The 13482-nt window shown below is 43.9% G+C and overlaps 5 protein-coding genes across 5 annotated transcripts; 3 read left to right on the top strand and 2 right to left on the bottom strand.

Annotated features, from left to right (window-relative positions):
• Window positions 1–30: 30 nt before the first annotated feature.
• Window positions 31–839, top strand: I203_104099 (uncharacterized protein; the record flags this gene model as incomplete). The annotated part of the gene is made up of 5 exons (XM_019149666.1): window positions 31–185; window positions 252–324; window positions 419–538; window positions 640–705; window positions 777–839. 5 exons carry the CDS (start codon window positions 31–33, stop codon window positions 837–839), a joined length of 477 nt encoding a protein of 158 aa, XP_019001209.1.
• Window positions 840–1168: 329 nt separating this feature from the next.
• I203_104098 (uncharacterized protein) lies at window positions 1169–2402 on the bottom strand (the record flags this gene model as incomplete). The annotated part of the gene is made up of 5 exons (XM_019149665.1): window positions 1169–1235; window positions 1303–1450; window positions 1521–1767; window positions 1944–2339; window positions 2397–2402. 5 exons carry the CDS (start codon window positions 2400–2402, stop codon window positions 1169–1171), a joined length of 864 nt encoding a protein of 287 aa, XP_019001208.1.
• A 465-nt stretch (window positions 2403–2867) lies between these two features.
• I203_104097 (uncharacterized protein) lies at window positions 2868–5852 on the top strand (the record flags this gene model as incomplete). The annotated part of the gene is made up of 8 exons (XM_019149664.1): window positions 2868–3264; window positions 3333–3497; window positions 3556–3820; window positions 3879–4602; window positions 4690–5051; window positions 5230–5347; window positions 5417–5545; window positions 5640–5852. The coding sequence occupies 8 exons, from the start codon at window positions 2868–2870 to the stop codon at window positions 5850–5852; spliced, it is 2373 nt and encodes a 790-aa protein (XP_019001207.1).
• Window positions 5853–6313: 461 nt separating this feature from the next.
• On the top strand, window positions 6314–11469 carry I203_104096 (uncharacterized protein; the record flags this gene model as incomplete). Its single annotated transcript, XM_065517464.1, has 11 exons — window positions 6314–6572; window positions 6694–6831; window positions 6893–6948; window positions 7029–7219; window positions 7293–9573; window positions 9689–9815; window positions 9907–10024; window positions 10090–10217; window positions 10345–10568; window positions 10646–10908; window positions 11043–11469. The coding sequence occupies 11 exons, from the start codon at window positions 6314–6316 to the stop codon at window positions 11467–11469; spliced, it is 4212 nt and encodes a 1403-aa protein (XP_065374282.1).
• Window positions 11470–11749: 280 nt separating this feature from the next.
• Window positions 11750–13281, bottom strand: I203_104095 (uncharacterized protein; the record flags this gene model as incomplete). Its single annotated transcript, XM_019149662.1, has 5 exons — window positions 11750–11812; window positions 11912–12084; window positions 12153–12701; window positions 12803–13097; window positions 13225–13281. 5 exons carry the CDS (start codon window positions 13279–13281, stop codon window positions 11750–11752), a joined length of 1137 nt encoding a protein of 378 aa, XP_019001205.1.
• Window positions 13282–13482: the final 201 nt, after the last annotated feature.

The following is a 13482-nucleotide window of genomic DNA, read 5'->3' as shown; positions in this document are numbered from 1 at the left end:
CTCTCGACGACCCGATCCACTCCCCTTACGATGTCAGAATACGCTTTTCGAAAGATCAACATCGACGCGCTCGATGAAGACGTCTTACTTCCTTCGGACCTTTACGACCCGGATCCAAGAGGTCCAGATGGGGTGTTGAGTGATGCTCAGAGGAAAGCAGGCGAAGTTAGGAATTTGGTTTCTAGGTGGGTACCTTCCTTAATCTGAGATGATTTGTAATAATGTCAGTCGCTGATGTGAATGGCGTGTAGGGGAGATATACCTGGGGCATTAAATACGATCTTGTCTGAACCTCCTTATGGAGATGGTGTGGACGAAGCTAAAGTGAGTTCAAGTATACTTATCCTTTCAGATACATCTGCAAATCAGTCTTAGTCGCACATCATTTGTTGAAGTGACTATATTGATGATACAACAGGACCTCACGAAAAATTCTTTACTTCTCATACTCAATTCCACTCGAGCATCTGAGATCCCGACTATCCTCAAGAGTCTAGGTCAGGAGCAACAAGATCACCTTATGGCTTACATCTACAAAGTGGGTCTGAAATTCACACAGATTCGTCTCTCACGAGCTTGTTAGTGACATATCACACCAAGTGCTAACTACCTATCTCATTTTGGTTCTTGTGCAAATAGGGAATGGCAGCTATAGGTCAAGGTTCGGACGTATCAGGTTCGGTATTATTAAATTGGCATGCTCAGGTATGTTAACGTTCACTCTTCCCCGATTCAAGTACATGTATGCTGATCTGTCTTCATTTGATGATTCATAGCTCACCGAAGTCGCTGGTGTAGGTTGTATAGTTAGAGTTATGGCAGATAGAAGGACTCTTTGAGTGTTCTCATGATCTTATTGAAGGATCATTTGAACGGCAAAATCATATTGAAATCCATTTTCATATCTTTCCCTTCTATACATATAAGGAATAGACCATAAAAAAGATATGTCATGTAGTTGTAAAGAAAATCTATTCATCGAAATGGTGCAACTCCATGAAAAATCCAAGATCCACCATCTTTTTCTCTCTTTTTGAATTCATTTGTCCTATCAAACCAGTCCAAGTTCTAGGATCACCAGACCAGACATTGCACTCTATTCTCACTTATTGCATCTCTCAACACCAGATTTATCAATCCTTCCTCGTGTGTATATCCTGATGCTGACCTATTTCTTACCGTATCGAGTCTTCTTACCGAGATCGAATGGCACGTATTTATACTTGATCATGTGTCTATCATACGTCACAATCTATCATTAGCTGTTCGTTCAGCCACACAGGAAGAGGTTGTCGTACTCACTGAATCTGTCTTCTCATTGTTAAGCCGAACAAAGTCAAAAAGTAGATGACCAAGATTGGCCAATAGACCGGGACGTCAGTGGCTCGGGTGATGGTACTGAGTAAAGCGAGTCCGGTAGCTTTGGTAGCTGAATACCAGAATTTGAATTCTAAGTAGTCGCACAGACAAACAGACGAAGTTATTAGCAGATGTCGACGTGAATGTAAACATTGACCTACCAGATAATCTCCTGATAAAAGGTCTGAATTCCTCGTCATCTCCTCCATTGCTGAATCCACTCATCAACCCTTTCAATCCACCAGGAGTGGTAGGTTTGTTCTCGTGGGCACCGGGTAAGCCAGGTGCACCTTCTTCTACGTCATCAGCAGCTAGATCTTCAGCTATGGAAGGGTCGAAACGAGGTTGTAAGAATGCGAGGAATAGGTTGAGCAGATAGATTGCTAAAGCATAGCAGACTATGTACCACTGTGAAGATTAAATGGTATGTCAGCCAGTTGTTATCCAAGTAGATGATATCAAGTTGACAACGTTCATGAACGAGGTACAGAGGACTGTCGTGTCGGTAAGATGAACCGATGGTACTGATACTCCAAGGGATACTCTACTCAAGACAAAATAGTCAAGTTTGGAGAAGCACTCACTCCCTGTCTCAATATCACATTCAGTACGAAAAGCAAGAACAACCCTAAAGTGACCAACCAACGTTCCATAACATGAGGTGTAGACCTATCTAACAACGCTTGAAACTTCCTAGCGTACACATTCGTATTTTCTTTCACCAACTGAGCGACATTCTTCTCTTCTGGTAGACCACCTCGTATTCCGCTTCCTGGAGTTAAATTTGGGATAGGAGCAGAAGAGTAAGAGTTGGGTTGCATACCCGCTAAGCCTGATCGAGGAGGGAATCCTGATCCGGGTCCACCGACTGGTCCGTTGTTTGCTCCTCCTTGAGCTGGAGATTGGCCAGGACCAGGGGGAGGGGCAGCACCAGATGCTGGATATGGGTTTACGGCGGGATAGGAGGGACCGTTCTGAAACTATGCGGCCGATGTCAGATCTGTACATCCTTCCATAATCAAGGCAAGTAGACTCACGTTCATTATGGACGGACGCTGTGGTAGAAAGTCGTAAATAAATGAATTTACAAGGTATGAATATATGTTTTGTGTATTCAAATATCTCATGCACCAATGCTCTAATGCTCATACGTGGTGAGGAAGGAACGCCAACAACGCGCAGATCAAGCTTAAAGGACACATTATCACCTCACACGTGGTGGTCAGCTCTCAGCTCTCATAAAAAACATTCCCACGTCATCCTGTTTGAGAGATATTTACGTAACCGTCACGCCCTGTGTTTGGTTTGTGAGCCAAGTTGACAAGAGAGAATGTTGAACGACTTGGGTAATGACAGGACAGATCACTTAATCAAACTTACTCATTGCCATAGCAGATGTTGACGACCACACACGGATACAGAACCAAGGACCAACGATAAAGAAGAGAATCTCTCTGAATCACCTCACCGATCATACTTCCCAACGATCCCCTCCTACTCCCCCCATCATGACCACCCTCTCTTCCTCAACACCTTCACAACCTCATCTCTTCAAGCGACTACAACAACTATCCTTTACTTCGCCTGCCTCAACTTCTCTATTCTACTCCAGGATATGGTATGCCCTCCTCCCTCCCACAGAGAGCGATCATGAGTCTCTGCATACTCTGGCATTATGTTTCCTTCAATCCGATGAACCGTACTCAGCCTTGCATCTGGTAAGAGATTCGGCTGGTGTGGATAATCCCGACGAATCCCCTATACCGACTTTCGACCCGTCGAAGAGAAAGCAGATACCATGTTATGACTGTGCGACGATAGTTGCGAAATGCTGTCAAAAACTGGGAAGATTCAGTGAAGGTCAAGCTGTCTTGAATAGAGCTTTGAAGAGATGTATCCCAACCAGTGAGTCAACTTGGCTGATATCTAGATTCCATTACCGCGGGAGATTTTATAGCTAATCTTTTGATTAGATATACCGACGCCTTCTCCCGCATCGACATCGGCGTCTGCCCATCTGTTACTCGCTTCATTATCGCATAAAGGCAAAGCTCCAGAAGTAGCTATAGAGAATTACCAGAAAGCTTTACAGGAAGATCCATGGTTATGGGAAGCTTTCACAGGCTTATGTGATATTGGTGAGCGATCTCCAACCATTATGTACGACCATCGTGCTTATGTGCCATTGTGACCCAGGTTCACCACCACATATAGAAGCTATTTTCCCGGAACCTCCTGCTCCCTCGAGAGCGTCATCTACCCGAACCTCTCGTCCGCCAACTATGTCGCCCAATCCGATGCCCAGAAGCTCAGCTTCCGAGATGCCTGGTTTCCTACCTGCCCGCAAAGCCACGATACCCACCAATGGTGGCGTTGGGAGTGGTGGATTCTTCACGCCTGATGTCGGTAATGGTGTGGGTGGTTCAAGGTTGGGAATGATGGGCAATCCCTCCAACTGGGAGTGAGTCATATTCATCTATCGGCACAAGGCTATTCTCGATGCTGATATCAGGGCGAAGCACGCCATCCGTCATAGGCGATACGACCTTCCAACTACCCGATCAACCTTCTCATCCAGCTGCCCCCAAAAGACCTCTTCCGAATTTGCTTTCCAATTTCATACCGTCCACTTCCAACTTGTTACCAGCCTCTTTACGTTCGAACACAGCCACTCCTAACAATCAAGCTGAACCGCCCAAACCTCCCGCGATGAAACGCGCAAGAGGGAAAGATGCCGCGAAAAGAACCCCTGAACCTTCAGGCGGTCTGAACGCGATGAACCTGCCTTTAGCAAGGGAGTTGAGACCAAATGGAAATTTGAAATCGGTCGAATTGAATGGGAATGGTATAATGGATAATGATGGGCCAGTAAGAAGAAGCTCAAGATTGAAAAGTACTGGTAACTCCAATGGGACTGGTTCTAAAGCACCTCCGACGTCCAAGGTGACTACTAGATCTCGAACAACGAGATCAAGATCGATCACATCGACTACATCAAGTCAAACCAACGACATTTCCTCTCCACCAAATTCGTCATCTCTCGATATTCAGCTTCAATCAACGGCAGACGAATTCTTGCGAGATATCATAAGGAAATGTGCTAAAGCCTATAGGTACTTGAGCTTGTATCAGTGTCAGGAAGCTATAGTTGAGTTGGACGGTTTACCTAATCATATCAAAAATAGCCCGTGGAGCTTGGATATAGTTGCGAGATGCTTTTACGAGATGGCCGATTATGTTCAGGTAGGTGAAAACGTCACCTCCGAAGATACTATATAGGCATTTTATCTTGTGCGACTGCCCCAATACTGATCAATTTGGATTATGCAGGCACGGCGAGTTTTCACCAAATTGCTTGAATCTGAACCATACCGTATACAATCAATGGACCATTATTCCACCTTGCTTTGGCACATATCGGATCCACCTTCCCTGTCCCATCTATCTCAGAGGTTAATATCGATAAATAAAGAGTCACCTCAATCTTGGATTTCGACCGGAAATTGTTTTTCCCTACAGAAAGATCACGAAGAAGCTATGAATTGTTTCAGACGCGCGACGCAGGTGGACCCTTCCAACTCTTACGCCTGGACGCTGTGTGGGTATGAGGCGATTGAGATGGAAGAGTACGATCGAGCTCTGGGGTATTTCAGGAATGCTATTCGAAGCGAGGGCAGGTTCTATAATGCTTGGTGAGTGATTGTTTCGTCAACATCAAGGAAAAGGAATGTATGAGTACACGAAAGTGTAAGAGAAGGTCGATCTAGCAAATGACAATGGCTTGTCGTGACAAGATGTGGTCCGAGCAATGCAGATGGTCAAGAAAAGTCAGAGAGGTCATGACAGCTGACCTGATGCACCATTATTTAGGTACGGTATGGGTCTTGTATACATGAAAACGGGGAAAATCAAATATGCGGAACATCACTTCAGGCGAGCTGTCGATATCAATCCTACAAACGCCGTATTATTATGTTGTGTCGGCATGGTGAGTGAACACCTTTTCTTTTCTTCCAGTGGATCTAAATACAAGACTGACGGCTGATTTATCATACAGGTGCTTGAACAATCTGATGATGTTGTCCAAGCTATCCACTTCTACGAGAGAGCCGTACATTACGCACCTACCAGTCCGATGGTTCAGTTCAAGAGGATTAGAGCTTTGGTGGCCTTGCAGCGATTTGACGTGAGTTTCAACACCGAGTAGCCAGATGGTCTTTTAGCACTTTACCTCAATCTGGCTGATTGCTAACTATGATTGATTTTCCTATGATGAACAGGAAGCGATAACCCTTCTTGAACCATTATCCAGCCAAGCACCGGACGAAGCCAACATCTTCTTCTTACTTGGTAAATGTTACTTGCGCAAGGACAGAAGATCAGAAGCTACCATTGCATTTACGACCGCAAGGGAATTGCAGCCTAAACTTGAAAATGCCATTAAAGCCACTTTGGAAGCTAATGGTGAAGAAGAGGAGGATGAGGATGATTAATCAGATATAATCGACTCCTTGTGTTTTGTGCTTTGTGCATTGTGCGTGAAATGATTGGCTGGATGGAGGTATTGCTTGATCCTTGCCTACTGGAAGATACTCATGTAACTCATGTAGCATGTATTTAGGTACATTTTGCACTGTACTAACGTGTAACCTAAAACAGCTCTATTTCACACTGACATGCTGTTCTACTACGTAATGGAAGGGGATATTGAAATCGACCAGAGATGTATATTTCCCATCCTTTGTTCCTACAGTAATACATTCAAACAAAGGAAGGTTGATTTTCGCGATTACGCCTTCTTTGACAACATCATCTCTAATGCGACTGATGTTATCATTCATCCGCCATATCATACTGATTGGCACAATTTATTTGTATTTCGGTGATCCTATCTTCCTGTCAGGTATACATATAGATATATGTACATATATGAATCGTCGATCTTTCCAACAAGATGGCAAATCATCAGCACCAACGAAACGTATCCTTTACCGCGCATGGCCAAGCACAAGGTGTGAACCAATCGATGAAAAGCGATAAATCACTTGTATCCTCTGAATGGATAACTACCAATACTTCTTCATGGGCCAGTACGAGGGGGTTGTCCGGGACGATCGGACCCGATAGACCGCCCTTGGCTTGGGCGGGGGTGAGACATCAATTGAGGGAGGATAACGAGCTGGTCGAGGTTGGTGATAGAGGAAGTGGGGGAGGTGAGCTCACTTTACTTCAAGCCTCGATTTTTGGTTATTTTTTCGTTGAGGGTTTCACTCAAATTGCATCAAGGCCAGTGACCGAGAGCTAATACTGTCGGTTTTTGTGAAATTCCAAAAGCTGGACATTGTAGCCAAGCTGTACTTATCACATGTTTACATCTATCCCATGAGATGGGTTTGAGAGATGTAGGTCAATATGCCTGGACGACGCCTTCGGTCAAAGATCCAATGGGAAGTATGATGAAAATTATGAAACGTGCGTTTATGCCTCCCTTCAAAAGTGATGTTTCTACTGCTTCGCTGACCTATCAAGATAGAATATTCACAGCAGATCAGAGGTCTATCTAAACATTCTACATTGGATTGCAGGATCGTAAGTTCTCGTCTTGATTCCTTCATTCCTACATGTATCCTGCTTCTTCAATGCCTCGATCACGACTTCTCCACTGTTAGGCCCCCGACCCTTCCAAATTGGTCATTCAGCATCATTTACAACGAGCTCGTCAACAAGCAGGTCAAAACAACTACGTCTCAGTCATCTACAATGGTCATGGAATACAGGAACCACCGACCGAACAAGGCGAACTATGGTGTTATGATAGAGGGTTCGACGAGTGTTTGCAGAACGGTGGAGGACCTACCGAGTGGGTCCTAGATTCTTCTTTACAACTATTTTGCTATCGATTTCCCCATTTGACTGATCGTGAACGTGAACAGATACATCCCCATCATGCTATTTGATGTACTAGCTTGGGCAGGCTCTTCAACCTGTTACGTATGGGATGTATCATTCTCTGGACGATTCATCAAAGCTGCTTTGACCGAAGCTGAAGAAATCGATATCCAGTTCAAAGCCGCTGCTGCTCAAAACCCTCAAATTGCCGAAATCCATCCACCAGTCTACTCAAGACGTCAAATCCATTTCGCATCTTGTGGACCTAATCAGACTGTTCCTAGAATCAATGGAATGCCAGATGATCTATTTACAGCATGCTTGACTAATCCACTACGAATCGCTTTGTTATATCATAATTTACAGACTTTTCCATTGACTAAAGGAGACGGATCAAGTTCAAGTTCAAGTTATATACCTAGAAATTCAGAATATATGATACTTCTCTGGGAAAATATGTCATCGAATTTGAAAGATCGATTATCGCACGAACTTTTGTCAATTATACATACCATTGCATGGCAGACATTGAATGGAAATGATTATCAGAAATTATTTGGTAAATCAGGTGATTTAGTCAATAACCTCTCTTCTGGATTTATACTTTCTCAGAGAGTCTTTAGTTCATATGGGGTCAATCCGGAAAGTACACCTACTATACCCAGCTCGACTGGACATACTCTATGGACTACTTGGGATTTGATATTGGATAACCTGTTTGAACAATTACCCAAGTATTTCGATGAGGGTATAATCGACAACTCGTGGGAGAAGGATTTGAAATTAGTTTCTTTCATGCAAGATCAATTGGAATCAATCACAACTGCTAGTACCTTATCATCCGAATCCTCTGGGTCGTCTGGAGCTTACGGTTCCGGATCGGCTGTGACAAAGAGCACGAATGGGATTGGTATGATACCTTCATTAAGTAGGTTACCTATCATTTGCGCTGCTGCCATGACCAAGCAATTCCGTCTTCAAGCTTGTCAAGCTCTCGATTCATGTTTGAGAATATTGGATATAAGGGGTTTAGCGCATGCAGTCCAAGGTGGAGCTTTGAATGTGGCTGCTAAATTGTTAGCTTTGGAAGATCCTCAAATTAAGAATCAACTGATATCGATATGGTCTTCACTTGTACGACACGATTTAGCCGTATTGGCTTTGGCTAAAGAAGGTCTCACGTCAGAGAAACTCACAGATGTACCGTCGGTAAAGTTCTTTCTGGGTGCATTAGAAGAAAATCTAGTTAAAGATGTCAATGTGAATGGGGAAGGGATCGAGGAAAATATGTTGGAAGAAGATGAAAGGATAAGTCTAATCATCCAAACCGCCGCTGTATTGAGTACGATAGCGAACTTTGTCAGTGGAAGGAAAGCACCGAGATTTGTCATCAAGACTTTAAGTATGTCTGGGATCATGTTGAAGAGCGATAGGGAATTGATGAAACAGTGGGGAGCACTTTTGATCGCTGAAGTGTTAGGTAGTTTGGATCAACCTGAAGAGAGACAAAGTGATTTAGGACATGATAAAGTTTTAATCGATGGGTTGAAGATGGATTTGATCGAGATGATCGGATCGAATACGGTCGAAACTAGAGCAACGGCCATATATGCTTTATCAAGATGGATACCCAACTCGGAAGCGACAATGGAGAAAGAGAAATTACGAATACAGATGAAACCTTCTTTAGAGATTGTACAAGTCCTATTGAATCACTCGGAAGATGAGGGATCACCATTAGTAAGAAGGGAATTGGCCAGAATGTACATCAGGATATTGGAGGTAGCGGATGGATTCGCCGAATTGGCGGTCTGGATTTCGATCTTGCAATCTGCCGTGGAGTTTATGCTTCACATGAGGAAAGAGGTTGAAGAGACTATTGTTAATACAGGAAGGGGTCTCGGGATAACAATTGATCAATTGGAAGTCATGAAGACCTTACAAAAGGTATTTCAGGCCGCAAAGCGATATAAGAATGATCCCGATAATCATGTCAACGAGATTGTAAATATCCCCTTGGATTCTATATTGAACAAACTACGCAAACATGAGGATGAGCAACAGAAACATTGGAAAACCATTTCGTCGTTGACCTTGAACGGTGATAGAGCGGATGATGGTATGAAATGGACAGAAGAATTGCTGAAGATAGTCATAGAATCAAAAGATCATTTGATCGCGAATTGGTATAAAATTGAAAGTGACAAGGAAAGTAAAGTGGAAGATCACGATGAAGACAAGCTGAAGAATGGGAGAAATAAGCGTAAGAAGCTCAACAACGAGCTATTCGAAAGGACTAAAGCAGTCTTACAATCTTACTTAGCGGTGAGTCTCACGATAGCATGGTTCCCATCCTGGAAAAAGTGCTATGCACTCATTCATCTGTCTTTTTCATGGGATTGAAGCTAATATCTGAGCTCTTGCTCTGGCTGTTCAAAAGGCCGGAAGGAGACCCGATTTGATTCCTGATAAGGTGATGACCTCTCAAAGTGGCGATTCGAGGGAAAGAACATGGACGTTGAGACACCGAGTTTTGGAAGATAGTATGGTCGTAGCTGAACAACAGGGTAAGTCGAGCAGAACGCAAAAGGATCGCACTTTATCGTGTGTGATGCAGTATATTGATTGATATTTTGAACAAAACATACTGTATCTTAGTCGGTCTACCTTGGAAATGGGCCATCAAAAATATCTCTGCACCTGATCCATGGACAAACATGACTTTCCATTCGTTCCATAGTACTGTCATGTCCTGTAATAGAAGTCATGATCTTCTGTGAGCATATCATATCCCTTTCTCTTATAAAGTAGGGTCAACAACGCTGACTATACTTATTGTAGATTATGGGACTGGTCAACTTCACGTAAAACAGGCCACGTCCATCTTGACTTACCTTCGACCGAAGCGATTTCATCCGCTAGGTTCGTGAACGAACTGCACGAGCAGACTGTCATCTTAGCTGAGATAAGTGAGTAGTATCTTCCTCTCTCACACTTCATGGGGATTGAAAGTCTTCCATTCTCCCTGCCATGCCCGGATCGTTCATATGAGTTGAGCTAATGAGTAAGTTCAACAACGAATCTTGTGCGCTGTAGCCAACGGAGATATTCATATCCTAGCGGGACCACTAGATCCATCGAGGATCAGACCTATTGCGAATTTCCGCGCACTCGATTTGTCTATACCTAAGATCCGGGCTGATGTGGAGTATCAAAGGCGATTGATCACTACGTGGTATAGGTCCAATGGACTACTATGTGTAGGCGGTAGTAGCGACAGAATCAACGTCTGGGATTGTCCAGCTGAGCGATGTGTTCGGGTGAGTTTGTGGCACTGCTTTTGCTACTAGTGACGATGATGATCCTCAAATTACTAATGACCTTACTTCATCCACAGGCATTGAACACCGAATCCACTACTCCTGTAACCACCCTAATTACCGAACCTGTATCTGGTAATCTGATTTTCGCAGGTCAAGCAGATGGTCAAATCAGACTATTTGATCTCAGACAGTCAAGGAAAACAGCTCTGATATCATGGAGAGGTGGTTCATCCTCGGATATGGATCATGGAAGGATGACGAAAGAGGCTGTGAGAAGAACGGCGATCAATAAGATTGGGGTGGTACTGGGTGAAAGTAAAAATATCTCTTCTGCTTGGTGAGTCGATCTCGATGTACATTATCTTGAGAACATTCTCAGGCTATCAGCAAGATAATTCTTCTTCAATTTTTCCCTTTTGTGACTGTTCTAATATACGCAATGTGTACTGATCATAGTCCATGCATATTCAGTGCCAACGGGATGATCAATACCTACGATCTCCGTACACTGTCCTCACCCATCGGATCAATCTTATCCCACCCTCATGGTATCTCCTACGCCTCTTTCCAAGCTCATTCGGGGCTCTTATCAACCATCTCCAATTTACACCCTCAGTCTACCTCGCACGATGCCCCCTCAGCAGACTTCGCTTTACATCGTACGACCCAAGGACACCTCTCACCCGTTACCGCTGAAAGCATCTCTTTCGGTAATCAACCTTCTGAAATGCTCAGCGGGTACTTGAAACCTTATACTATTATGCATCCCCTCCGACCATTTCTGGGTATAGGTTTCGGGAATACATATTATCTCAGAGGGTGTGGGGTAGGGAAAGGGGATGATACGGATTCAGGAAGTTTCAGCTTCATAAAAGCTCAGGCTACAAATATCATATGAAACGATGATTATATGTTTCGCAGGTCAGCTCTCGTATGTGTATAAGACAATAATGCATTTACGAAATTTACACGTTTATACAATTAGGGTATTGAAAGGTACCAAATAAGATCATAAGGAACTATGCAGACATAGAAATGATTGATGCTCTGTATGTAAAAGCAAACAAGGTGAAAGGTTGCGCGTATGCTGAAATGTGGTTTACATACATTCAAACAACATGAGTGGTAATAATAGAAGGAAATACAGCGTCATGAGGTGCAAAGATACATGAAAAAAGCTACCACGTCGAATTCACAAATCCATGTAGGTTGAAAGGTTTCCCATTCGACTGTTTGAAGTACTATATAGATAGCGCAAGAGAAAAGAGGTCAGCATTGTGACACAGGTGGGTTAGGCATCAACAGGGGAGTAGATGGCGGGTCAACTCAGTATGACGCACCTCTTCCAAATGTTCTCTACCTTTCTGATCCGTACCGTGACTACCCAAGCCCAATTCATCAGTCATCGATATGGGTCTGGGATCGATGCCATGATCATTCATCAACTTGTATAGTAACGTTGTCCGTCTTGCGTAATTTTCCAGAGCAGATTGAGTAGGTTTATTTTGCGATTCTGCGGATCAAGAGAGTATACGGGAGGATCAGCTGACTATCGTTAGGAAGTAATGAACACAAACTCACTAAGTATAGCTGCATTTACCATCTCACTGAGTCTTATCCTCCTCTTCTGATCTAAAAATCCACTCAAGATGCTGTTCTCGGGATTGGAATAAGCGAATAGTGCTCCCGCATCGTTTATCTCCTTGAGGAATATCGCACGTATCTCCGGTGAAAGACGTTTAGCCTCGGTATGTAAACCTTGCGCGGCACTCAGAGCATTCGTCAGATTTATACTGCTCGTGGAACCGGTCAGTGAACCGGCGGATGACGAAGGTGAGGAACCACCAAGAGAGGATGGATTAAGGGGACGAAAATGTTCGATGAATTCTTGAATTTGTAGATTCAATTTGATATGTGCCGGATCGGTCGATCGAGGTAGTACCGGAATAGAGTGATTTGAAGGACCCGGACCTGGGTTCAGACTGGTATATCGACTGGAATGAAATGAATTACCACTTCCACTTCCGTTGGTGATTGGAGAAAGGGACTCGTTGAGGACGGATGGGAAATGAGAGTTGAGGAGGTCGACCGACTTCGAAATTGACCCGTTGAGTATGTGATCCAGGATGGCTACGTTAGGATAGGATATGGAAATCAGCACTAAGTCGATCTAAGCTAGATGAGTTGCTCTACAGGTAGCATGGAACTACAAGTAGGAGTGAACCACTCACCTCGCCTCTTCTCAATCCCTTCTAAATCACTCTCATCAAACTCCACCCCTTTCCTCTTCACAGGGGATATGCCAGCTTTCTTATCCGATACTCCCAATCCAACTTCCAATTCGTCATCGTCATCGCGATCGATGTCCATACTATCCTCCCCATCATTGTCTATATTCCCATCACCATTTTGTTCTTCTTTCTTGCCATCACACTCTCCATCCCCGTATTTGAGTTTCCTCTGGGATAAGATCCGGGCGGTAGAGGAGTAGGCGGATGTTTCGATGTAATTCAGGATGACGTCGTGCTACCAATGAAGGACAGGAAGGTTAGCAGGGTATCGATAAGCGATAGAAGTGGGAGAGAGGTCATGGACGGTGCTGCTAGTCTAGGACGTTGAGGAAATGGAGCTTGGAATGGAAGTGAGGACTTACCAAAGAGTACATGTCAAGGGATGAGGATGAAGAAGAAGAAGAGGAACCTCCGTTCATCTTGAGCGGGTACGTGATCAATCGGCCTAGACGTGTAGTATAAGAGGTTCTCTGGCGATTCCTAAAATGAAAGTCCCGGCCGTGATGAGCTTGTAAGCTGCTATATGAATCTGAGATGATATTCGAACGATGAACGACGGTGATGATGTGCTGAATGGAATGGACTGTTTTTATCTGTTGCTACTGGTTGCGACTTAGCCG

Source organism: Kwoniella mangroviensis (genome assembly GCF_000507465.2).
Source record: "Kwoniella mangroviensis CBS 8507 chromosome 1 map unlocalized Ctg01, whole genome shotgun sequence".
Classification (NCBI taxonomy): domain Eukaryota; kingdom Fungi; phylum Basidiomycota; class Tremellomycetes; order Tremellales; family Cryptococcaceae; genus Kwoniella; species Kwoniella mangrovensis.
This window is presented reverse-complemented; position numbering and strand designations above follow the sequence as displayed.